Below are 25,742 nucleotides of genomic sequence, written 5' to 3' on the forward strand. Positions count from 1 at the left end.
TCACAGGTGTATAGTCTTTCTTCAAACCTCAGAAGTTCAGTAGATGACTTTCCAGTGGACTGCACTTTTTTCACCCTTTATGCTCATGAAAGCTGGAAATTTCATATGCATATGCTGGCAGAGAGCTGTCAATCTGGCCATAAATATATTATCTACCACTGTGCTATACAAAGACAATATTATTTTTGTCTGACGCAATTTTATTCAGATTGATTTCTCTTGATTGAGCGTGTGGGTGTATACATTACAGACAAACAAGGCAGGTTATAGTAGTGTATGGGTTGCACATTCAGCAATGTAGCGTTGCTTAACTGAGTGGGTTATAGTAATATTTATTTCTTGACCTATTTATTTGACCTTTTCTGTATATACTATGTTGCACATGGGATAATGTCATGGTGGTTTTTATTCTACATATTATGTAATACTTGATTTGCAATTATTTTTCAAGCACTTATTGTGTGTTGTTCTACTTTGAAAAACCAGACAAAAGAAATGTAGCATATCTGATTAGATTTCAGTTATTTATCTTGCTTTTTGCTTTTTTCCCCCATTCCAACAAATGTCTGTAATGTGCATTTTGGCATTGCATAGTTGTGTGCTGCATGTTGGTGCATGTCTAAGCTGGACATGTATGTATAGCTTCAGCACTCCAGCTTCAGGCTTTCATTTGAAATAAAACTTCATGCTTGGAAGTCCTGTCTTGTCGTTGTCCTTGACTATAGGTAGCTACTGCCACCTAGCGGTTCAGTCCAACACAGCTGTATGCTGAAATAACACTTTCATTCATGCAACCTATACTGTACTATACTATACTATACTATACTATACTATACTATACTGTACTGTGCTTTACTATACTATACTGTACTATACTGTACTGTACTACACATATATAAAAATGGGCAAACATAATGATACCCAGTTTAAAGCAGGGTGTGTGCGAAGGTGCATGACTAAATAATTAACATGCTCCAGGTTAAGGTGAGATAGTCTTTCATTCACATTGCAATTTGAAGATTGCCATAAATCATAATGTTCCTTTTAATATAAACTATCCTGACCCAAATTCACCACTTTAAACATTTATAGGTTTAAAGGTTTATAAATTGTAAAGGTAATGTATCAAAATAAATCAAATAAAACCTAATTGACAACAGCTAAAAAAACAACAAGCAGAAGTCATTATCCCAATTTTCTAAAGTTTATGAGGTCACTCACTTACTCACTCGTCTATACCGCACTATCCTGTACAGGGTCACAAGGGGCCTGGAGCCTATCCCAGGAGAGGGGGGTCAGTCCATCACAGGGCACACACATATATACTGTACTCACATGCTCATTCACACATTACTGGCAATATAGGAACATCAATTAGCCTAATCTACAGGTCTTTGGACTGTGGGAGCAAAATGGAAATCACAAAAAAAAAACATCAAGCATTGGGGAGAACATGCAAACTCCACACACACAAGGCGGGAATCAAACCTTTGACCCTGGACGTAAAAACATTTGCCAAATCAATGATGCGAATCACAAATATTATTTCCAGACCGGATCGGTCGCGGCCCGTGTTAACAACGACCGCCACTGGTGCTGTTGACCTACAGGGTGGCGGTGGAAATTGGGCTACTGTTGGTCGAAAAAGGAGAGGAGGAAGGCATGTTCGAAAGCAGAGAGAGAAAAGGAAAGGCAAGAGTTTAGGAGTGATAGTAGGAACTTTGTATGTTGGGACTATGACAGGGAAGGCAAAAGAGTTGGTTGATATGATGCAGAGAAGGAAGGTGGATATACTGTGCATCCAGGAGACCAGGTGGAAAGGTGGCAAGGCTAGAAGCTTAGGATCAGGGTTTAAATTTTTTACCGTGGATAGGAAAAGATAGATAGGAGACAGGAGCTGTGGTGTTGTATGAGGAAGTCTGGAGTGGCAGAGAAGTATGTTAGAGTGGTGCAGGACATGTATGAGAGCTGTAAGACAGTGGTGAGATGTGCTGTAGGTGTGACAGAAGAGTTCAAGGTGGAGATGGATCTGCATCAAGGATCGGCTCTAAGCCCCTTTTTTCTTTTTGCTCTGGTGTTGGACAGGATGACAGATGAGGTTAGACAGGAGTCTCCATGGACTATGATGTTTGCAGATGACATTGTGCTTTGTAGCGAGAGCAGGGAACAGGTGGAAGAAAATTTGGAGAGGTGGAGGTATGCTCTGAAAAGCAGAGGAATGAAGGTTAGCTGCTGTAAGACGGAATACATGTGTGTAAAATGTGAGGAACCCAAGAGGAACGGTGAGGATACAGGGAGCAGAGGTAAAGAAGGTGCAGGACTTTAAGTACTTGGGGTCAACGGTCCAGAGCAACGGAGAGTGTGGAAAGGAGGTGAAGAGACGGGAACAGGCAGGTTGGAATGGGTGGAGAAACGTTTCAGGTGTGTTGTGCGATAAAAGAGTATCAGCAAGAATAAAAGGAAAGGTGTACAGTACAGCGGTGAGACCAGCGATGCTCTACGGCTTAGAGACAGTGGCGCTGAAGAAAAGACAGGAGGCAGAGTTGGAGGTAGCAGAGCTGAAGATGTTGAGGTTCTCCTCGGAAGTGACAATGATGGATAGGATCAAGAATGAGTTCATCAGAGGGACAACCCACGTTAGATGTTTTGGAGATGAAGTCAGAGAGGCCAGATTGAGGTGGTTTGGACATGTTCAGAGGAGAGATTGTGAATATATCGGTAGAAGGATGCTGAGGTTGGAACTGCCAGGCAGGAGGTCTAGGGGAAGACCAAAAAGGAGATTTATGGATGCAGTGAGGACATGAAGTTAGTTGGTGTGAGAGAAGAGAATGCAGAGGATAGGGTTAGATGGAGGCAGATGATTCGCTGTGGCAACCCCTGAAAGGGAACAGCCGAAAGACAAAGAAGAAGATGGCTTGCCATTTTTATTTTCAATTAAACCTGATTTTGAATTGACCTGATAAGGGTGGTCACAATAGAAGTACAGGCATATTAATTAAATTATTGATTAGAAACAGTTATTAAGTAAAAATATAATTATTCTATGAGTGAATCATTAGAAGATCCTTAATGCCGTAATATCCGTAATATTAAAATTTTATGGGAAAGAAAAAACAAGAAGTACAGTAAACATGTCAACAACTTCAAGCTTCATTCAAAATTCAGTCACCATTAAAGCATGTCAGTTAAATTTCCTGAACAGTGACAGTGTGATAAGAAATACTGTCTGGGTGTACACAGGTAGCAGCTACATGTAACTTGTATAGCTTAAAATATGGCCAGACAATATGGCCAGTTATTTGCGATTGTCTCTAACAGACCCCTGAGATTGCAGTATGTTAGTGGAGAGGTTAGCGCTGTTAGGACATTGTGTTCTTATCCTGTGTCAGTGACGTGGCATGTCCTGGACACTCTGAAACATTTTTTTCAGCTTTCCTTTTTTTTTTTTTTTATCTTTTTGTGCTCTGATATGATCCCAATGACCGCTATCAACCCTCTGCCGGCTATGCTAGTTTTAATGTAGGCCATAATTCACTGACAGGTTGACCTTTTTCTCTCTCACCCAGTCTCACTAATTTTCTCTTTCTCCAACTCATTTTGTTCATGTCTTTGTTTTGTACTGAAGGCGAAAGGAATTTGGAGGTTTTCTGGAGCTAGAAGCTTTTACACATTTATTATGTAGAACCTACAGTATGTTCCCAAGTTTCTATGTTACCAATCAGGTAACATACTGGCAAACTAACAAACATGAACACGGCAATTCCAACCAGCATTAAGAGTGAAAATAACACATTTGTGTACTGTGCTAATTGCTTGAGGTAGTAGACTATAAAATTCATGCTACAAATCATTCTTGATGTCCTCTCTGGGAACTAAAATTGGATTCCAGAGTAAAAACGATTTGGACGGAAATCAGCAAGATGACTGCCAAGGATCAATCATTTATTCATCTTCTGCAACTGCTTTATCCTGGTCAACGATGCGGTTGATCCAAAGCCTGTCTCTGCAAAACAGGTCTTGAGGTGGGAATACACCCAGAATGGGATGCCAGTCCATCTCAGGGCACCATGCACAGACACACACTCACACACTCATTCACAGCAGGATTTAATTAGGCATAGCCGATCTATCTACTAGCATGTTTTTAGGAGGTGCTAGTACCACCAAGAGTCAAGAATTGAAAACTTAATATGTGCAATATGATGCAAAGGTCAACAAAGAAAGCGAGGCCAAGAACGTACCTCCCTTTATTAATCAGGTGGCTGTAAAGTGCGATGCATGCCAGAAGGTTGTACTATCATCAATAGTGTTCCGTGTGGGCCTTACATTTCCTCAGCTATATCATCAGTAAGAGTGTGAGTAGTCCCAACTTATTATTAGTTTTTTCATCCTAAAACCTATTATGTGTAGCACAGTAATGTGATGGAGTTATGTAGTAAGCAGTGTGAAATAACTGGAATATGTTAAGTAGTTAGAAAAATTTTATATTTGAGCAAAAGGAACAATGATGATAAAAAGTTCCAAAAAAGAAGAAGCCCTGAACTTAATGCAGATTTGTAAACCATGCTGTACCTTATATGTACTCTTTCTCCAAATGAGTCCATGGCTATATTTAAACATTAAACCTGATCACATAGTGAGAGCTTTTTCTTTTTCTTAAATGAAATAATGTTCATTTAAAGATGAATTGAACTGTTTGATCTAGCTGTCGATATTATTGTTCCTCAAGACCTTTAGACCTTTTGGTTATGGAGACCTGTTGAAGAATATCTCAATATATCAGACTGTACTGGAAGCAGCAGCATGATATATGAGAGAGAGACAGACAGGGAAGATTTTCAGAGGCTGGAAAATAACCTTGTGAAGAGCTCCCTGTGTGTGTACGTGACTACGTGTATTTCCAGTATGTGTGAAAAACCATGAGGTTGTGACCGAGCTGAGAAGCAGAAAGCTCAAGGGCAGAGTGTCCTGACAGTAGGGAGGTCCGTAGGCCCTCACATGCTGTCAGTAGAAATAGGATTGGCTGCTGGGATGAGCTCTTATTGCCAGAGTGGCCCAGTGTAAGCTCACTAGCTGCCTGCTGGAGCTACCTACTGGACTGTGTGTGTGTGTGTGTGTGTGTGGGACCTTTCACCTCCTATCTAAAGGTGAGTAAAAAGAGAAAAATCAAACAACTTTCATAGCAGGCGAATGGATAGTGAATTTATTTCACTTTTTCTTTTTTTTTTGGTGAAATTTAGTATGACTTAAACTGTTACTGGGATTGGTAGGTTAAGGAGAATACACATATGTTCATGGTTCTTATTTTAATATTATTATGCATTTACATTAATTCAAAGATTAAATCTACTGATTCCTAACTGATGTCAAACAAACCTTACATTATTAAGGAAATAAAGTCTTTTAATGATTTTATTTATATATTATTTGAATTTTTATGGGTTTTTACTCTGCTTAAAATGTTTAAAGTAGAACACATTCTCTTTTAGAATTTATGATGCTCCTGATTTTTTACCCACAAAGTATCACATTTTTCTCAGAGCTGATTTCTTGTTCTGATTCAGCCGTAAACGTCGTAATGCTTTTGGGTAACATTACAGCTCATGCTCACACCAAAGCCTCTCTCTCCCTCTCGTGTCTGTTTGTAAGTCCCTCTGACCGATCTGGAATGTCACTGTAGATCATGTGGTCAGTTGAATTAAAGCCAGCAGGGACTTGGCAGTAATTCTAATTCTACACCTGTTGCTATAATACCGCCTTCCCTGCTCAGCTCAAATATAGGACACTACTTGTATTTAACCAGGATTGTTACCTATATTTCCTGCAGCAGATATAATAAATAATGTAATAATACATAGACATGACGGGATATCCTCACTTTAAAATTTTTTATTCTAAACTTTTGTAGTTAAATGTAAGTATACCTTGACTTTAATGACAAATCAAGGCTGTGTGAATGTCTTATGCAAGCTAAATGGTACAAGACACCCAGGCCTAGGATATTTATGGCCCTGGAGAATTTGCAACAGCATACAGTACTGTGCAAATGTTTTAAGGCACCCCTCATCTCTTTATATTTTGCCTCCAAAGAGCCAGACTTACTTGTATTTTTAAGGTAGTCTTGTGAAATAGTTTTTGGCTTTTACTTTCAGTCCAGTCCCTATACCTGACCAGTTTCAGAGGAATGTTTTATGTTCATTAGGCCACACAGTGAATTATGTATAATATAATTTAGTATAATATAATTATATTTAAAAAAATCTAATGCTAAACATAAACCAAAGAGAAACAGATGCAGATGATTGAAACAGATGGGAGGGGAAACAAGGTTGCTGCTGAGGTTGTTACATAAACAACCAAAAATTTTTAAGGCACTTTGCAGCATGTTACAGCAAAACATTTGTTCCCATTTATTTAATTTCATCTACATCATATGATTGAATTTATTTTAAAATGAAAAGTGACTTTTGAACAAAACTGTACATTATGATGACATGAAGTTAAAAGTAAGTTATGATACAGGAGTAGTTGATGCCCCAAAAATAACATAGAAAAAATGCCATTGTTTAAATAAAAAAATGGCTTGGCCTGTTTCCTCTGGGTACTCCGGTTTCCTCCCACAGTCCAAAGACATGTAGATTAGACTAATTGCCTTTCACAAATTGCCCATAGTGTGTGAATGAGTGTCTGTGTATGTGTGCGCCCTGTGATAGATTGGCACCTGTCCAGGGTGTACCCCACCTTGTGCTATAAGCCTTCTGTCATAGGCTCCAGGCCCCTTGCAACCCTGAATACAGGATAAAGCGGTAAAGACCCTGAGTGAGTGAGAGTGAATGAGTAAGTAAAAAAAGAAAGACGTAGGAAAGATGTAGGTTCCCCTTGTGCCACCAAAACAGCTCTGATCCTTTAAGGAATGGACTTCACAAGACCTCTAAAGGTGTGCTATTAGATTTGGCACCAAGACATTAGCAAAAGGTTCTTTTAAGTCCTTAAGTTGCAATTTGCAACATCTCACAGATGCTTGATTGGATTGAGACCGGATTATTTGGAGTTAACACCTTAACCTCTTTGCCATATTCCTTTAACATGTTCCTTAGTACTTGACTTGACCAATGGCAGTGTGTCAGGATAATTTTCAGGAATCCTTAAGGAATACTATCGCTATGAAGGTGTGTACTTGGTGTGCAACAATGCTGAGGTAGGTAGTACATGTCAGAGTAACAATCACATGAATGCCAGGGCTGACGGTTTCCCAGTAGAACCTTCCATTCATCCATTTCATGCAACCTACATGCATCAGTGAACCTTGTTATCAGCTTACTGGTTATTATTCTTTAGACCACTTTTGGTAGAGACTAACTACTGCAAACATGGAACATCCCACTAGACCTATTGTTTTGATGATGCTCTGACCCAGTCATCACAATTTGGCATTTGAAGCCAATTTTTTTCTTGCTTCCGATGCATCAACTTCTGTCCAATAATCCCCAGCCTTTCACAGGTGTCATAACAATAGAGTTTATTTTATTCATATGTTAGTTGTTACTATGACTGGTGGATATGGCAGTTGATACACTACCTAGCTTTGTAAAATGCCATTTTATGTAAGGTTTTTCTTTATCAATTTGCAAAAATCCTAACTAGGTTTACTGTATGAAAAAAATATATCAAACCAAGGCTTCTCAAATTTTGTGTAGTCAAGAACCCCTTTAAATTTCACAAGTTATTTTATGCACATAATCTATTTATTTAAAATAACATGTTCATTATTCAAACATATAAAATATTGTTCTGGCTTTTTATTGCAGCATAAAGCTTTTCATTCCTTAATGTTACCAAGATAAGATTAATATGGACTCTATTCTGTTGAGTGATTTGCATTTGAGAACATTCACTTAAACTGATCAGTCAAACAGATTAGCAATCTCATTAGGAAATGTAATAACTTGATGTACATAATGATGGATTGTGATTTCCATCAAACAAATGACCAACAAAAAGTTATCCCATCTGCCCTTGCTCCATAGTTCACTTTGAAAACCTCTGGTTTAAGCTGTACATTTCATTTAAAAAGCAACCCTCAGCAATCAGGTGCTTCACAACGATCCTCTGCTACATCTCGTGCTGACCTTTCCACAGGTTTGCGGATCTGGTTGGACACCTCTCTTAAACATTTCGATCCAATTACTCCCAGAGCAGCTCCGCTGGGTTAAGGTTGGCTGACTTGGCTGCCCATTTCATTACAGACAGCACTATCACCTTCCTCTCCAAAAATCTCTTGCACAGCTTTAAAAAAAAGACAATATGGCTTGGAATCATTGGCAGACAGTGTATATTACAGTTGCCATTCCAATTATCTAGCTACACTCCACAAAAAAGGTTAAATCTACTGTAGCATCCTAAAGGCTTTCTCAGTTTGTCCCTCTGTTTGGAAGGCTAAGACTAAGGAAGGCTAAGTTAAGACTGTTCCTGTATTAAGGAAATTAAACAGAAGCTTTAGGTAGCTTAAACACCTTCATTATTTGATGATTGATTTTGTTTAAAAGGAAAGGTCCATAAGAATGCTAAAGATTTTAAAAGATGGCTCTAGTACAAGGCATATATTTCTTAACATTCCCCCAGGTTAGAATTTACCAGACATCTGGGCAGTAAAGATGGCCAGCACCTTCACTCGAATGCTGTCCGGCCGTACCAAGGCTATGCTCATGGCTAGCGTGGGTGCTGGCACCCTGGCATCCGTCTATCTGATGAATGAATTTGGTGTCTCTGCTGCTGAGAGGACAAAGCTTTATCCACCCAGGTAAACAGTTTATACCTTGCATCTTTATTTATATATAAATATAAACTTTTTTTTTTTTTAATTAAGGGGGATGAAAAATCAAACTAAATCACTAAGATGCTAGAAATTTACACGATAACCCTTGGCGTATGATATTTCAGCTACTCCAAACCACATCTCACAAAGCTTAAAGTAAGATTAAAGGGGCTAGATTAAAATAGTTAAAGTAGTTTTATTGATGAATGCAATTGACATCTAATTATTTCATACAATTTCATTAAGGCTTCCTAAGACCACTGTGTGAAATGTTCAGCCTATATATGCATGGTGAACTTTGAAACACTTGGATTATGATGCAGTTATGGAAGTTATAGGTCAGGACAGTCACACTATGCTCCACTGTTCCTGCCAAACGTTCCACGCAGGGAAATATGATCTTAGTTCATAAGGCCTGAACCTACATGTGCTGTACTGCTCCACACACATGCTGTAGGCTACTAGAAAGAAACAGATACAAACTGTTTGTTTTTGGTTTGGGTGTTCTATTTAGACTACTGCTATGTAATTTAAATATTATGTGGGGGAAAAAAAAGGAAAAAATATTGTTTTGTATACAGCCGGTTGCTTTAAGATCCCTGTCATAAGCATGAATTAAAGTTATGAATTTCACTGTTAAATTTTGCACTATATTACATAGCGCTGATTACCCAGATCTGCGCAAGCACAACAACTGCATGGCATCTGCACTGACTCCTGCCATCTATGCACGACTGAGGGACAAGGTCACTCCCAGCAATTGGACGCTGGACCAGTGCATTCAGACTGGGGTGGACAATCCTGGGCATCCCTTTATCAAAACTGTAGGCATGGTGGCAGGTGACGAGGAGAGCTATGAGGTGTGTTATCTGTGAACTGCACGTTTGGTGTATTAGGTTTTGATGCTAGTTTTTTGGGGAAACAAGATTTTAAAAAATATACAATATTATAATTACTGTATTATTATAATTACATAAACTTACAGTATACAGTATAAGCTTAGCTGCTTGTTGTAAGCCTATTTTTGACCTATGTTAATAGATGGTGTCCCCCCTTAGGTATTTGCTGATATTTTTAACCCGGTTATCAAGGATAGGCACAATGGCTATGACCCCAAGACCATGAAGCACCCAACGGATCTTGATTGTTCAAAGGTAGAAGATACTCTTCTCTCAGTTTATAGGCTAAAAGGAACATTACTTCTATTCAACAATGTTCCAAACTGAATTCTGACTTTGATACACAATGTCATTGTCTGGTGCAGATCACCTCTGGGAAATTTGATGATAAATATGTGCTGTCATCCCGTGTGCGTACTGGCCGCAGTATCCGTGGCCTCAGTCTGCCCCCGGCGTGCACACGCTCTGAGAGACGTGAGGTGGAGCGAGTGGCTGTCCAAGCTTTGGCTGGACTAAAAGGAGATCTTGCAGGCAAATACTACAGTCTGACTGAGATGTCTGAAAAGGACCAGCAACAACTTATCGACGTAAGCTTGTTACAAGAGCCGTTGGATGTAGTATATACAGACATCCTTCCACATACTTCAACGACATAATAATAATAAGAAAAGCTTTCTGAACATGTCTGTTTATATTAATACAACCAGCAAGTTAATTGAAACGATGAACCCAAAGCCATTTTTTCTTTTAAATATTAATGTCTTTGATGAAGTTTTGCCTACTCCCTAACACAAACATTACTGCTCTTGTCACATGCTGGTTCATCTCAGGGGCACTTTCTTTTTGATAAGCCAGTGTCTCCTCTCCTCACTGCAGCTGGTATGGCCAGAGACTGGCCTGACGCTCGAGGCATTTGGTAAGGTGTAGGAATAGTGCTTAGTGGTTATTGTAGTCCGTAGAACATTTGCTAAAGAATTACAAGGTTATGATGAGAGATCAGAGAGCAGCTGGATATGAAATATTAATTAAGGAAAAACATGATGATATGTTTTATGGAATTAAATCAGTCAAAGAGTGGGGAGATGTGACCTGAGAAGATGAGGAGTTCCTGTTACCACCCTGAAGTTGAATACATTTGTGTAACAGTTTATCCCAAAATGCATTATTCCTTTTATCCAACAGCAATTTGCCAATGATTACGTTTTAATTTATTAAGGAATGATGTGTCATATTTATTCTTTATTTACAGTTGCAGAGTTACCTCCTCTGAGTTTTTGTGTAAAAACAAAATAAACATCATCTGATCATAGCGGGTCTCAGTATTAGGTAAAAAACTTTGGCCTTTTTTTATTTTACAAAAATGCATCCAAAATGTAAAAAAAAAAAAACACGAGCTTGTAGATCCACCTTTAGCAGCAATAACTTAAAGTAATTGTTTCCTGTATGTCTTTATCAGTCTTTCACATCATTGTGGAGAAATTATGGCCCATTTTTCTTTTTCGATGGCTTCATTTAATTGAGGTTTTTTCACTAATGCACAGCTCTATTAAGGTCCCACCACAGCATTTCAATTGAGTTGAGGTCTGGACTTTGACTAGACCATTTTAAAATATACAGTATATCCTTGATTTGTTCTTTCTTTTTCAGCCATGTTGAATTTTTGATGTGCTTTGGATTATTGTCATGTTGTTTTCCCATGACCCAATTTTGGCTATGGGTTTAGTTTAGGTTTTAGGACAGAAGGCCTTACATTTGTCTCTAGAATACTCTGATAATCAGAGAGTTCATGGTTGATTTTTATAACTTCAGTGTGCTCAGATCCTGCAAGGTGCTGGAGGTGTCTCTGCTGAAATACTGTTTGGTTTTAGCGAACATGGTGTTGGGCATCAAGGCCAAACAACTCCATTATGGTCTCATCTGTTCATAATACACTGTTCCAGAAGCATTGTGCTTTATTTGGATGCAGTTTTACAAACCCCAGTTGTGCATCCATGTTTTTTTTTTTTTTAGATCAAGAGGCTTTCTCCTAGCAACCCTTGCAAATAACCCGTACTTGTTCTAATTGTCTTTTTCTAATTGTGCTGTCATAAGCTTTCACATTTAACATTAAGGCCTGTAGGGTCTCATTTGCAGCTCTTGTTTTTGTGTGTGTGTGTGTGCTTGTTTTTCTTTGAGCATTGCACGGCTGACCTTGGGGGTGAATGTGCTGGGACGTCCAGTCCTGGGTGAGATTGCCAACTGTCTTAAATACTTTCCACTAGTGAATAATCTTTCTCACTGTAAAACATTGAACTACGTTTCCACATTTGCGGCAAAAATTGCTTATCTAAGACAATTGCTTATGTCTTTCCCTTTTGACATTGTGCTAATGCTCCAGACCAGCGAACTGCCAAAACTTCTGCTTTTATAGAGGTCTCCACACCTGCTGATGATCGATTAATCAAGAGCTGATGATTAGCAGCACCTGGCTGCAACTTCTCTTAAACGTCTCTTAAACTTCTCTTAAATTCTGTGAAAGCACTAAAGGTTACTTAGCCCACTTTTTTTTTTTTTGTCCTTCATTTTGGTCAAATATAAAAAAAAATTATACAATATGTTATATATTGTTAATACTAAGACTTGCTATGATCAGATGATTTTATTATTTTATTATGCTTTCAGATTTTTACACAAAACACATAGTATTAAAGGCTAAAAACTAACTTTATGTCCTCACTGTCTCTCTTTCGACATTAATTAAACAAAACAAATGCAGTTCCGTGTTACCAAAAGTCCTCTGTCCTGAAACTCAAATTCATAGTTTTACCTCTGACTGTCACACTGGAGACTCCTTTAAACGCTTACAGGAAACTATGTTTTATTTAAATATAAAACATCCACCATGCATACACCCTTGTCAGAAATTACATCAGATTAGGAAGAAAAAAAAAACATGTAAATACACACCATGAAGTTGGAACTAATGACTTAGATGCCTTTATAAGAAATTCATCAACTGTAGCTGTGCTACAATTGGGAAATGTTTAGCAGTTTCTTATAGCCTGCCTTTTTTTTTTTAGTTCAACCTCTTCCTCACCTTTGTTCCTAATCGGTCTGTTCATCCCAGGATCACTTCCTGTTTGACAAGCCTGTCTCACCCTTGCTGACTTGTGCAGGGATGGCTCGTGATTGGCCTGATGGCAGAGGAATCTGGTATGGTGCATGAGACTTGCACCACCAGACAGCATGCCAGTGTGTGTTATATTCTAGAAATGTACTGGTTCACTATCAGTATCATGGTTGGTATTGACCTTGACTCTGGATTGATCTTTGGAGTATCATTCAGTACTCAAAGCTCTGATATTAGTATCAGTAATGAAAATGGAGAAAATTATATTGAGCATGACTTTAAAATTACACTGTTGTGGTCCTGACAGATACGTAATAATACTTTATCAAACTCAATACGTAATAATTCTTTAGACATGTTTGACTAATATATAAATCTGATATATGGCACCCTAATAAGACAGTTTATGAACACTTTAAATGCATTTTGTTGCTAGACGAAACTCTAGGCTTGGAGTTTATACTAAGGTTTGGTTATTTGAAATTTTAAATCTGATAGATACATTATCTCCCAGGCACAACCATGAAAAAACTTTCTTAATCTGGATCAATGAAGAGGACCATACTCGTGTCATCTCCATGGAGAAGGGTGGCAACATGAAGAGAGTCTTTGAGAGATTCTGCAGAGGACTGAAAGAGGTATCTTTGAGCACAAAATAATCATGGTCATAGTTTTTAGTTGGAAGGTTATACGATTTTGCTTCGGATTATTGCCTTGTAGGTTGAGAGGCTGATTCAGGAAAGAGGCTGGGAATTCATGTGGAATGAGCACTTGGGCTACATCCTGACTTGCCCCTCCAACCTGGGCACTGGACTAAGAGCAGGAGTCCATGTGCGCCTCCCTCTTCTTAGCAAGGTACTGTGAGATGAATCATGCATGAATGGTTGCTAATGGAATTCAATGAAATGCATTGTTTGGATGGATGTGATTGTTAATTATTATAATCTGATTTTAAAATGAAAATAATCTCAACCTGACCATTATTAAAATAAATATTAGAATCAGTCAGTTGTGATTCTTTGACAATGTCATTCACTTTATGTCTTTTCCATCTCAGGACTCACGCTTCTCTAAGATTCTGGAAAACCTCAGGCTTCAGAAGCGCGGCACAGGCGGGGTTGACACTGCTGCCGTCGGTGATGTTTTTGACATATCTAACCTTGACCGTCTGGGCAAGTCTGAGGTAAATATCCTGTCTTAACAAGAAATCTTCACCCAACACCTTAATAAGATTGATCAGTTGGAATGGTAAATCCTCCGACTGGAAAACAGACTAAGTCTATTATACTGAGAGATGAGGGATAATCAGAGGACACACAGAGACAAACCCATTACGGTATAATGTGGTTGGATTCGTACCTCAGGATTCCTTGTGGAATTTAGTATTAGATGTAATCTTTGTGTGAAAAATCATCATATAACCACTGTGGTGTTTTCACGGCAGATACGCACATAAGAGGAGCTCATCTAATGCCTGAAGCTTTCCTTCTTTTCAGGTCGAGCTTGTTCAGTGTGTGATCGATGGGGTCAACTTTCTGATTGAATGTGAGAAGAGACTGGAGAAAGGCCAGGACATCAAAATCCCAGCACCCATTGCTCAGTTCAGGAAATGAGCATCTTCCATCTGAGTATGTCCAGTTGGGAGCTAGGCTGATGAGAAACCCACAGGCCGTGCCCTCTGCAATCTCCACTACTACTGCAGGTCTTACTGGAAATCTCGTTCCAATAAATCCTCCTAATAAAACAGCTCTGTGGGTTTGGTGGATTTTGTCTCGAGCCTTCGAACGGTAATGCAATGGGTAAAATGCTTTCAATGTGTAGTGGTCAAGTCCACAGGTTAAACATATCTGCGACATTACTATATATTTTTTGACACAATAGCACAAAATGCACAGGAAGAAAGAACACATGTTAATATATTACAGGAGTGAGTTATGCCTAACACTATTTTCTTTTGAGTATTTTTTCTCTGCTACACATCAAAGCTGCAATCTAATTCTGTCCTGCAGTACTTACATAAGATAAGTGCATTTTGGCTAGACAGCCAAAGAAGATTGAAATAGTGTCTACATCCTTACAAAAAAAGCTTCTTTAAAAGGAGTATGTGATACCCTGATAGTACCCTAATAGCAAAATAAATGATAATAACAAGTTAACTTATTGGTGGTTTAAAAGGTTCGGTCTGAGATCAAATGTGCAATACACTATGCTGTATACACATGGGCAATAGATTCTTTCCTTGCTATTTAATTCATCTGGATTCGATTACCCTATTTCCTATCATTTACACTGCACATTGTATCTAATACAGTGTGTTAATGAACAGTTATACCGGTCCACACACCATGACCTAGCCTGTCTTGTCTAATCAGCACAAAGCTAAGACTTTCTACTGGGCTGATTTCCTTTCCTGCAAGTGGATTAATGACGTGTGCCTCATAATACCATTACAACCCATGGCGGAGGGCGCATACTGTGGCATGGGGTGGAGGAAGAGTAGTATGTGTGTCCAAGCAGAAATCATTTCGCATTGAACTATGACCAGCCGTCCTTCTCTAATGCAACGCTAATCACAAATCAGTGCATTGTGGGGACTTCTCAACTAAGTGGTTACGACACTGTGTGCCATTTAGAGTGAGTATTAGCACACAGCCCAGAGACTTAATGTGAATCCAGAAGTATTTATAGGAGGCTATTTTGTGCCACTGTAGGGAGTGAATGAGGTTTTAGTAATCGTCACCAATTGACACTGTAAGTGAAGTAAATTTTCTTTTAATAATTCCAGGTTTGTATAAATATTTTAATACTAAATGTATTGCTTAATGTGATATATTCATATATGTGACAATAATATGTGTTAATTATCATATAAATAATAATATTTATATGATCATATCTTGGTGCATGGCAGAGTTATGCCCCGATATGATAATAGTATTATTAATATTATATTAATATAATGTACTTCATACTATTTTTCTTTTCCTGAAGCGTGCATACATTCTTTTGCCTGGCACAGACATGTATATAATGACCAAATCTAGGCTGCCCAAGGCTCACCCATACCTGCATGGACCAAATGCCAGCCCATCCAGTTGGTCCCACAGAAAAGCTAATGCAGCACAAATCAACCAAAAAAGCCCAGTGCACCACAGCCTGTCAATCACAGGGCCTGCTACTTTGGCCTACTAAGTCCAATAGGAAGTGAAGAACGAGATGCGCCAGACAAACAAGTTTGTCCAGTACCAGACACCACACACACCCTGCGGAGCCATGCCCCAATGGGCCAGAGACAAAACCCAGGTGGTTTAATGTTAACGTTTTTAATGTAATGACTATGAAATGTATTTAGAACACATGATTAGCAAGTGAACAAAAATGATTCAGACATCAAACATTAAACAAAACTGATATACTCCATTCCACACACAATTCCAGGGTGTGTATTAAATTATTCAGTTTTTTAAAAGATATTATAAACGACATTTCATTTAATGACCTCAATTATCAACAAGTCTTCATATTTCCTTACAGAATTGCATGTGAAAATCATATGTGAACAATTCCCACATTTCTGTATGTAGTTATGCCATGTTATTAAAATTATATTTTATTATTTCATCAATTTATCCCAAGTAGAACATTTTAATGTCCTCCCCCATATAATTACCTTTTTATCACTGCATTAATCAAATAATTTTCATTACATTTGCAAGCAATAATATATGCCTACCTGTTTTCCCACATTTTTTCCCAGATTTTATGTAGTAGATGGGGTTTTTTTATGTGATTTCCCACGACTGATTTGTTTTCTCTTTCAGGTTAGAGATGTAGGCCATGTGGTTTCAGTTTTCACATATGGTTTTCTCACATGATACACATACTGTACTGTATTATTCACATGTGTTTATCAATTAACTCATGTGCAATTTCTGTTTTTAAAATGCACCTTTATATATATATATATGTTTTGCACATGTGATCACATATGACTTAATCACATGTGAAATGTATGTTTTATTCTATGCAGATTATTAGGAATTAGTGAAAGTATAAGAAAGATTATGGAGAAGAGACTATACCATGCTACCTTTTTTTTACTCGGAAAAGTGGCATTATTTTGAAATTAATTAATAATACAGTATTAATATTAATATTTAATGTTATCATTCACACATTATTAGACTTTAAAAAGTTGAATCCACGAGAAAGTAAAACGCTGGTCTGTATACATAATGTAAAAGTAAGTGATAGTTTCCACACAAATAAATAATGAAATAAATCAGGTTGATGAGGATGCTTAATCAAACTTGCTGCAGCATGAAAGCCAACCAGCAGGTGGCAGTAAGTAAACATGAGTAAAACACTAATTCTCGATACACTTGCCATAGACAAACACACTTTCAAATATATTCAGTCTTAACAGGCGGGATTATTACCTAGATTTGATGTATATTATTCAGATTAACACACTGTGAAAAATCCATCATAAAATCCTGAAATACTACTTGACTGTGATTTCAATAACGAAATACAAGAACAGATAGAGTTTTTACTTTCAGGGTTTTATATTCTTCTGTGTGTTATTTTATATCTGTTTCATCGCAGGTGCAATTAAATGTAATGCATTTGTGCAGGATAATTGGGTATCAAAAACACCAGGGGATTACCAGATTATGATAGACAACCCACTCAGGTCCCAGACAGGGCCATCCTGCTGGTCACGGATGTGTGCACTGTTTGGATAGACATGAGATGGCACGCTTGTGGCTGTGACCTTCATGGTGGCTTGCTCCCCTCTCCGGCACTGATTTCTGATTTACCGCCGAGCTGTCGCTCCTGTCAGGGCCTGTGGGGTGCTTTCCATGCTCTGACAGTGGAAATCAAGGGCAAGTATAGGTGGCGAAGCAGGAAGGCTACAGCAAAGGGCATGGAAACATGTTTCAAAAGCAATGTCAGCTTTATCTGTTAAAAAAAAATGCTGTATTTTTTTTTTTTTTTTTTTTAGGATAGCTGCAGCAGGACTGTGTTGTGTATAGCTCTTCGTCAGTATCATCTAGTTTATGACTGGGACTGGGTTAACACCACAGCTACTTAGAATGCAAAGTTGCAGCCATAGAGTCATTTCTGCTTTAATTAGAGCACCAAAGGAAGGGACATTTTAGTACACTGCATGTTCTGACACTTGATTCAACTCATAATAGCCTTGGTAATTAGCTGATACACTGAATTATGTCTTAGAGCCAGAACAAAATCACATATGCCTGACTCAAAAGCGTATGTTTTTCTCCAACCCAATGCATCACTCAACAACCCCTATCTACTGACATCTAGCAATCATCTGATTATCATATGATGTTTACCATAAATTTAGCACAGTGCTGGAAATAAGGAATGTGCCTCTGTAGGGAACAGGCAAGCACAGGAGGTTGAGGGAGTCTGGGCCTCTCAGAGCAGATGCTGAGGCTGATGATGATCGATGTGTACGCGAAGCTTGTTCAGGGACCGGGGGAGCTTTCCACACACTCTGCCCATTCTGTTGTTTCAATGAGATCTTCTCCACTAATTCTCTGAGACAATTAACTGTATATGGAAAGTGAAAGACCATACCGAAACTGGCTACGTTTGATCTGTCTGTGTTTTTCCCTCCTGTAATTTTTAGTTAGTAACTACAGATTTTGAAGGCAAGAGATACTGCACATACCTAAAGATGACATATTCAAATAAACACCGATATAAAGTGTTTGGACCATCCCAAGTCACCAGAACTGCTTCCATGTGCATTGGCGTAGATTTTACAACTGTGCTAGAAGTAGGAACATGATTTTCCTAAACGTTACTCCACCAGCTGGTGCTTTGATGGTGGAGCGCAATAACGCATCAGTTTAGAATATGTGTCTATTTGGGTTGAAATATGGTGACTGGGATGTCCAGAGAAAAGAATTTACATTATTTTCATCTTCATCAAACCATTCAGTGGTCATCGAACCCTGTGGTTGGGGGCGGGGTCATCCTAAAAGAGACCACTCCCATCAGGATAGAAATGTTTCATATAGGATAAAGGTGATCAGTCAGAATAACTTTGTATTGATTTGCGGTGACCCTTTATTCTAAGAGGACAAGTGAACCCAAACCATGCCAGCAAAATGCTTCCTATTGTATAACAGAGCCACCAGATTTCCCATTAATTTGTCACCAGTCTGTATGTTTGTGTCACTGTGCATTATGTAGTATCTTCGTTCTATGCAAAAATATTTATATATGCATACATGCTTCCAAATACATATTATATATAAATACAAGCTTTATGTAATTTGTATATTAAATTTCGTTTGCCTATTTTACACAGGTTCCTAATTAAACTTTCATTGAGCTTTGTCATGTATACCGTTATAAAATAACACAACGCATTAAATTGCTTTTCATATTAAATCTTTTTTTCTCCACAAACTGTTATTACTACACTTGACCTAGCATGAACACATTGATTTGTCGATTTGTCAGTGAATGACAAGTCTCTTCTGACTGCCTGACTCTTTTTGTAAGTGCATTTACACACAAGCTGACCATTTATTGTGTCAGGTTGGTCAAAGCAGATATTTGTGGCCTGTAAGGCATCCCCAATGGCAACTGCTTCAAAGCACACAAAGGATGCAGGAGCAAAACATGTCTCTGATTACTCGCTAATTGGTTCCAATCCTACTCCATCCCATGTGGACAAAAAGGCATCTCTGTCAGTTGTCAATCACTAGATCTCAGGGTTCTCAGATTTTCCTATCTCACCCTCTGAGAGATGAGTGAGTGTGTGTACGTTTTTGTGTGTGTTTGTGTGTGTGTGTGTGTGAGAGAGAGAGAGAGAAAGAGAGAGAGAGAGAGATTCAGTAGATGCCTTTACACACAGCAATGTCTCCTGGTGCATCTTTTTTAATCCCAAAAATCTTTTTTTTTTTTTTTTTTTACAATCGGTATTAAATTTAATTATTTTATTTGTATTTTTATTTATTTAAAGCACTGAAAGCAGACTGTTTTATACAGATATTTAGATGCTAAATTTAAAGGATTTAAAGGATGAAAATTACCAGAGAATCGAATGATCTACTATATAGATTTAAGTCTCAGCCTTACAACGCAGCTAACAAGAACAATAATACGGTTCTTATTGGTAAAATTTAGATTAATTTTGGTTTTATTTTGGTTCCTGTCATGGTATTTCATGTATGATCTAATATTATAGTATTATATAGCACATGCCAACACATTTCCTGACAGCAAATATGAAAAGAAAGGACATCCTCCTATAGTCAGATTTAATGGTAAACCATTATAAACCTTCAACCAGCAAATAAGCGAAATATAATGTTATTTCTGTAGTGATTTGTGTTGGTTATGTTTGGTACCAATCATAACAGCATTTTTTTTAAATCGCTCAATCTTCGCATAGTTACATTTTCTTGGAATTCGCCCATATGCTCTTATATGCAAAGACGGACCATTCTCAATTTTGACGTTACTGAAAATGATTTTATTCACCCATTTACAATAAATTGATATAAACCTGCCCAGGTATGTTGCATTTGGTAGGATTAACGTTTAAGAAAAAACACATTTCAGTAATAAGCACATACAGTAAGTCAAAACATATCACAAACAGACCAGCAGGTAACAAGAATTAGTTTTATCTACACAAGTATCCTATTCAAGATCATTTTGCGTTAAGTAAATTTGCCTTGCTCTTTCTTGCCAATACATGCAGCTGAATCGGATTATTTGAGAATTTGCTCATTATACATCTTATTCGTTGCCTGTACAAAATTGAAAAGAAAAAAATCCACACGTGACCCATGCTTAAACCCAATCATGGCATGCAGTACACGTGGCTGCCTTGAACATATAGAAAAAAAATAACATTAATAAATTTTTCTCATCAGTGAAGTAAGCAAACAGCTCGCGCTGCTGTTCTTAGATAAATGATCAACAACAAGCATGATTCAAATAAATAAATAAATAAATAAATCATTGTCAATAAATAGGTTAGCAAATTGGATATTAATTGTTAAGGACATAAAATAAAAAAATATATAAACAAGTTAATAAATAAGAAATCATATCCAACACGTGAATTAAAGAATACCGTTTAAAATATGGACGCTATTACTACTGCGCATGTGCGACAAACATCGTCCGGGTGTTGTTGAGATTCCGCTTTTTTTCCTTTAAGGCTGCCAATTTGTAATTTCACAGTTACGAGCTCGGATCCTGAGTGGCTCTTGACCGTCCGTGAAAATACTCTTTTCTCTTTTAACGAGGACGCAAACGACGTTGTGATTAAGTGAAGCTCATGGAGACGGTGTGCTCGAGCGCTTTGCGGCGCAGGGAGGCGATGCTGCTGCCTCTCCACACGTCACTGTCCGGGGAGCTGCACAGCTGCGGCGAGCCGCTCGCGCTAGTCGGGCCGGAAAGCGAGGCGGGCACCATGCCGGGAAACGCGGGCTGGTACAGGTGCGACTGCAGACCCGAGCCGTTCGACGATAGACCGTTGGAAAGGCCCATGGAGTTGGGCGGCGGCGCACCTCCCAGGCTGCACTGCGACAACGACTGCGCCATGGACGGCTGGCGACCGAGCGACGGCGGCAGCTGCAGCTGAGAAACGCCGGCCATTCCCGCCGCGGCCCAGCGCCCGTCGTTGGCGTGGAAAGAGCACAACCCGTCGCCCATAGCGGCCGCTGGAAACTGCGGCAGACTGTGTGTGGGCAACAGCGTGCCAGGAGCGCGGAACACATTCGTCGTCTTCTTACGTTTCTTCCACTTGGCACGACGGTTCTGAAACCAAACCTGCACAGGAAAACCAAAAACAATGAATATAGCGGACCTTCAATACAGAAAAAACACCCTATATTAAAACAACATATCTTTTTATGAGTTAACCCGGACACCGGTAAACACGGTAATAATACAGTAGAACCAGTAAAGACTGAAATAATGAATTTAATACTGCAATATACTATTAGAACACGATGCAGGCTTTTTCAGTGTAACCATGTAAACCCCAACAGAACTTTTTATTTATCAGAACCGATTAGAGCTCTTTGGAAGCTTACAAATCCATAATGATCAAACAAACTCTTAAAGTAGGCTTTTTGGGTGTAATTTATATTGAGAATTAATTCAACACATTTAATTCGGTAAGTGCATTATAACAAATGGTTACATAGCTACTGTATATTTTATATCACACATTGCGCTCAATTGTAAGAAAACATTTTGGTAAAAAAAATATATAAATAATAATTGACTACAATACCTCGACTGAGAAAATTTGAAATTAAAAGATTATAGGCACACTTACAAGGAATTCATACTATTACATTTATTCCCATTATTTCACTTATTATTATTATTATTAATATTATTATTATTATTGGGTTTATTTCTGTGAACTTTAACTAAGCACTGGCTTAGGGGCGTTTTGCCTAAATGTCTTCAGTGTTTTTTTTTTTGGTTTTTTTAAATAACATAGTACCGAATCGCTGACAAATAATTAATTAGGGGTCACCAGCGATTTCAAAGCTTAGGTTTGTCACTGACAGAACGAAATCCTATTTCTTATACCATCATAAAGTGGCGAAGAATATTTTGCTGGTTGACTGGAATGAAGACGTTGTGCCTGATAGAGCAATTCCAGAGACAAATGGTTGGTTGGCCTAGGTGCTTTATCACCTGCGCCGAAAATAAATTCAGAAAATAGGCCTGCAATGTTTGGGCGTCTGAGCTTTTCTTCTTTTCTCTTTTGTGAAAAATAACCTTTGATGTTTGAACGAGGGAGCGATTCGGTTTGACTGATGATGATTATCGCGTTCAGTATAATTAATCGCAAGTAACATCATTTCGCGACTAATTAGCATCATTCTGACATTTCTTCAAACGGCCCACATCGTTATGGCTAATGTAAGATTTGTTATGATGCGCTATATTATGAAAATGTTTTTAAAGTCACTAAATATATTAAGAAATTATTGCGGAGATGTTAGAAGGTTAATCAGCTAAGAACAGAAAATATATGTACTCACACGACAGAAATTCACGCAGTAAACATTTTACAAAACTATAGAAATATTTATATTTATAATACGTTAAACTATATAAAAAATAACGACATAGAAAGTGGTCATTTGAACCCAAAGTGCATCATAATTCTCCTAAATAAAATTTCTCAGTCGATTTGCATTACTAACAATGCACACACACACACACACACACACACACACACACACACACAATAATAATAATAATTATAATAATAATAAATTCACGCAGACACGACCTGCACAACTGTGTTTTTAAAAAAAGGAAACCTCACTGAAAACTTACTAAAGGCTACGTCACTATTTGCTTTAACCCAGCATTAAAACAAACAATGACGTAGGTATAGGTGAGATGTTTTGTTTCATAAATACTTCTATATTCGTTTAAGATTTCATTTGAAATGAACGAAAATTAAAAAAATATATATAAAAAAGAACGTTTATAATACGTATTGTACAGTATTATTGATAGTGTTAAACATTCTAATAATTATACACATTGTTTTCTCTTTATAAAACGTCTACTGCCGGCGAAAAAAAAAAATTAAATATGAAGGCTAAAAAGGTAACTATGAACTCTCACAATGTTCTGTAGTTTCTTTTCATATAAGTCACGCATAATCATATTCAATTCAATTTGTCATATGAGAGTTGTTGTGTTACCTTATAATAATAATAATAATAATAATATCCCAATATTTATTATTATTATTATTATTATTATTATTATTATTATCTGGGGTTTTTTGTTGGTTAAAACGTGAAATTATTAGATTGCATTGGATCCATCAATGAGGCATTGTGGTTTTGTCTCACCTGAACCCGGGACTCTGTTAATCCGATTCTCAGCGCCAGTTCCTCTCTCATGAAGATATCAGGGTAGTGGGTTTTTGCGAAACTTCTCTCCAGCTCGTTAAGCTGCGCCGGTGTGAAGCGGGTCCTGTGGCGTTTCTGTTTCTGTTGATTCTGTTGTCCACCCGACTGACTCGAACCTTGTTGCTGTTGCTGTTTGTCTTGCTCCTTTGCGCCGACCTGCTGCATGCCGCTGGGGTTTGATCCACCATTGCTTATATCTTCCCCGGGGAGCAGCGTGGCGCCCTCGACCGCATCCGGGCCGGAACTCAGATCGCCCGGGTGTCCGCTGTCCGCCCCGAGTCTGCACTTTAAAGCCTCCCTGTGGCCCAGCAGCTCAGCAGCTGCATCCTTCATCCCTGCAATATCATCGCTTAAAATGAAGTTTTTCCATTGCACGAAAAACACAGTAAAACATTTAGGCATTTTTATCATCTATTATAAAAAACTATGGTCAGCACCGAAAATATTCCAAGCTGCATATCACACAAGACTAAGATGCGCCCTCAGTGCGCTCTATCAATATTTAGACAAGGTTGATCAAATAGGTTAGATGTAATTAATTCACTAGATAATGAATTAGCCTACAATATCGAGTTCAAAATTAGATTAAGCATTAAGGCTAAATCCGATCATAATTGTATAAATGGAAAGTTCCTCCATAGCTTACAGTGGAGCTGGAGACCGGAGTTGGGTGTCGGTAACTCACCGAGGCGAGTGTCCAAGAGGTCGGCGTGAGAGAGCATCGCGCACCGGTGCCGAAACTAGCCCTAAAACTTTTAACTTCCTTAAACAGCATAGAGTGGCCAAATGAAGAAAAATTCTCGGCGCGTTTAAAAAAAGGTGGCTGCGAGCATTATAATGTTCTTTAGAGAGACAGGGAGGCGCTTAATAGGTGCATGAGCGCGTGAGCTTCCACAGATGAGAGCCAATCAGAATTGAAGGCTGGAAATGTCGCCTCTGCGAGCGCACGCGCCCAACCAGCAGCATCCATAAAACAGCAGCGTCTGCAATTACTGTCTCCTTAATATCAGCCCTGATTTATAGTATCAGCCCCTTATTGTAGGCTAAAAATGAGCTCATAATCATGGCGCACAAACAGTTTGTAATAAATCTAGTTTTATTAGTGAAAAAATGCTAAATGCTAAATGTGCAAACGGCAAAATCAATGAAAGGCACCGAACGGAGAGGAATGGACGTTTGATGGAGTTACGAATAGTAGTCTAAGCTATTTTCGGAAAGGGGGTGAATCGCGTGCGTGAAAAGTGTACCCATATTTCCATTCGAAGAGACAAAAAAAACACAAGTGGTTTCTTTATGTTTTGTCAGTGTGGTGCTGCGTGTGTGTAAGCAGTTGCAGAGTGCAGCTTTATTTGAGGAGAATCCATCCATCACATGCGATTAATTCTCTGAGGCAGCTAACCACACATCCAAAGTACATTTCCAACTAGTCATTTTCAAGGCCATTAAGCACTTGAGGCATTTAGCGCCAAATTCGATATTTACTGTGGGATTAGTAGGTTATTAGGCTATGAATTGCTATAATACACTACCGTGTAGTTAAATACAATCCACATCTTGTGTAAACTATAAATGCGTTTCATTTTACAGCAGTTGCTTTGCAAGGTGTTGCATTATTTCGTAGCTATCATAATGTAGATGCGCTTTATGTCATCTATTTATTTCTAACTGAACGACACAATTTGAAAAATAATAAACCATTGCCAATATTATATATTCACAGTTCATAGTGCACGGTGGAAAGCTAGCATGAATTTTCACTTTAGCCACTTTTTTTTTTTTTACAGAAGGCCGTCTCCCGAATGATTACGGAGGGAAAAAAACTAAACGAGTCCAAAAGATTTCAGTTGTTATAACATGTATATATAAAGTCTGTCTCTCTGTATAAATATAGCGTTTGTGTTGCGGTATTATATTTACATACTATTGAGAAATTCAAAACGCAATTTGAGGTTTAGCAATAG

General features: G+C 38.2%; 2 protein-coding genes across 3 annotated transcripts; one reads left to right on the forward strand and one right to left on the reverse strand.

Moving 5' to 3' along the window:
* The first annotated feature begins 5,043 nt into the window (after window positions 1-5,043).
* Window positions 5,044-14,569, forward strand: ckmt2b (creatine kinase, mitochondrial 2b (sarcomeric)). The gene is made up of 10 exons (XM_053481292.1): window positions 5,044-5,147; window positions 8,623-8,800; window positions 9,477-9,675; window positions 9,874-9,969; window positions 10,080-10,301; window positions 12,821-12,906; window positions 13,338-13,461; window positions 13,544-13,678; window positions 13,881-14,006; window positions 14,320-14,569. The coding sequence occupies exons 2-10, from the start codon at window positions 8,655-8,657 to the stop codon at window positions 14,434-14,436; spliced, it is 1,251 nt and encodes a 416-aa protein (XP_053337267.1). The 5' UTR covers window positions 5,044-5,147; window positions 8,623-8,654; the 3' UTR covers window positions 14,437-14,569.
* Window positions 14,570-20,335: 5,766 nt separating this feature from the next.
* Window positions 20,336-24,590, reverse strand: otpb (orthopedia homeobox b). 2 transcript variants are annotated; one of them, XM_053481390.1, is made up of 3 exons: window positions 24,467-24,590; window positions 23,722-24,116; window positions 20,336-21,655 (listed from the first exon to the last, which is right to left on the reverse strand). In XM_053481390.1, the coding sequence occupies exons 1-3, from the start codon at window positions 24,501-24,503 to the stop codon at window positions 21,149-21,151; spliced, it is 939 nt and encodes a 312-aa protein (XP_053337365.1). In that variant the 5' UTR covers window positions 24,504-24,590; the 3' UTR covers window positions 20,336-21,148. The 2 variants fall into 2 exon arrangements, with proteins under 2 accessions (XP_053337365.1, XP_053337364.1); XM_053481389.1 differs by having other exon boundaries at window positions 24,428-24,590.
* Window positions 24,591-25,742: the final 1,152 nt, after the last annotated feature.

Source organism: Clarias gariepinus, chromosome 21 (genome assembly GCF_024256425.1).
Source record: "Clarias gariepinus isolate MV-2021 ecotype Netherlands chromosome 21, CGAR_prim_01v2, whole genome shotgun sequence".
NCBI lineage: Eukaryota > Metazoa > Chordata > Actinopteri > Siluriformes > Clariidae > Clarias > Clarias gariepinus.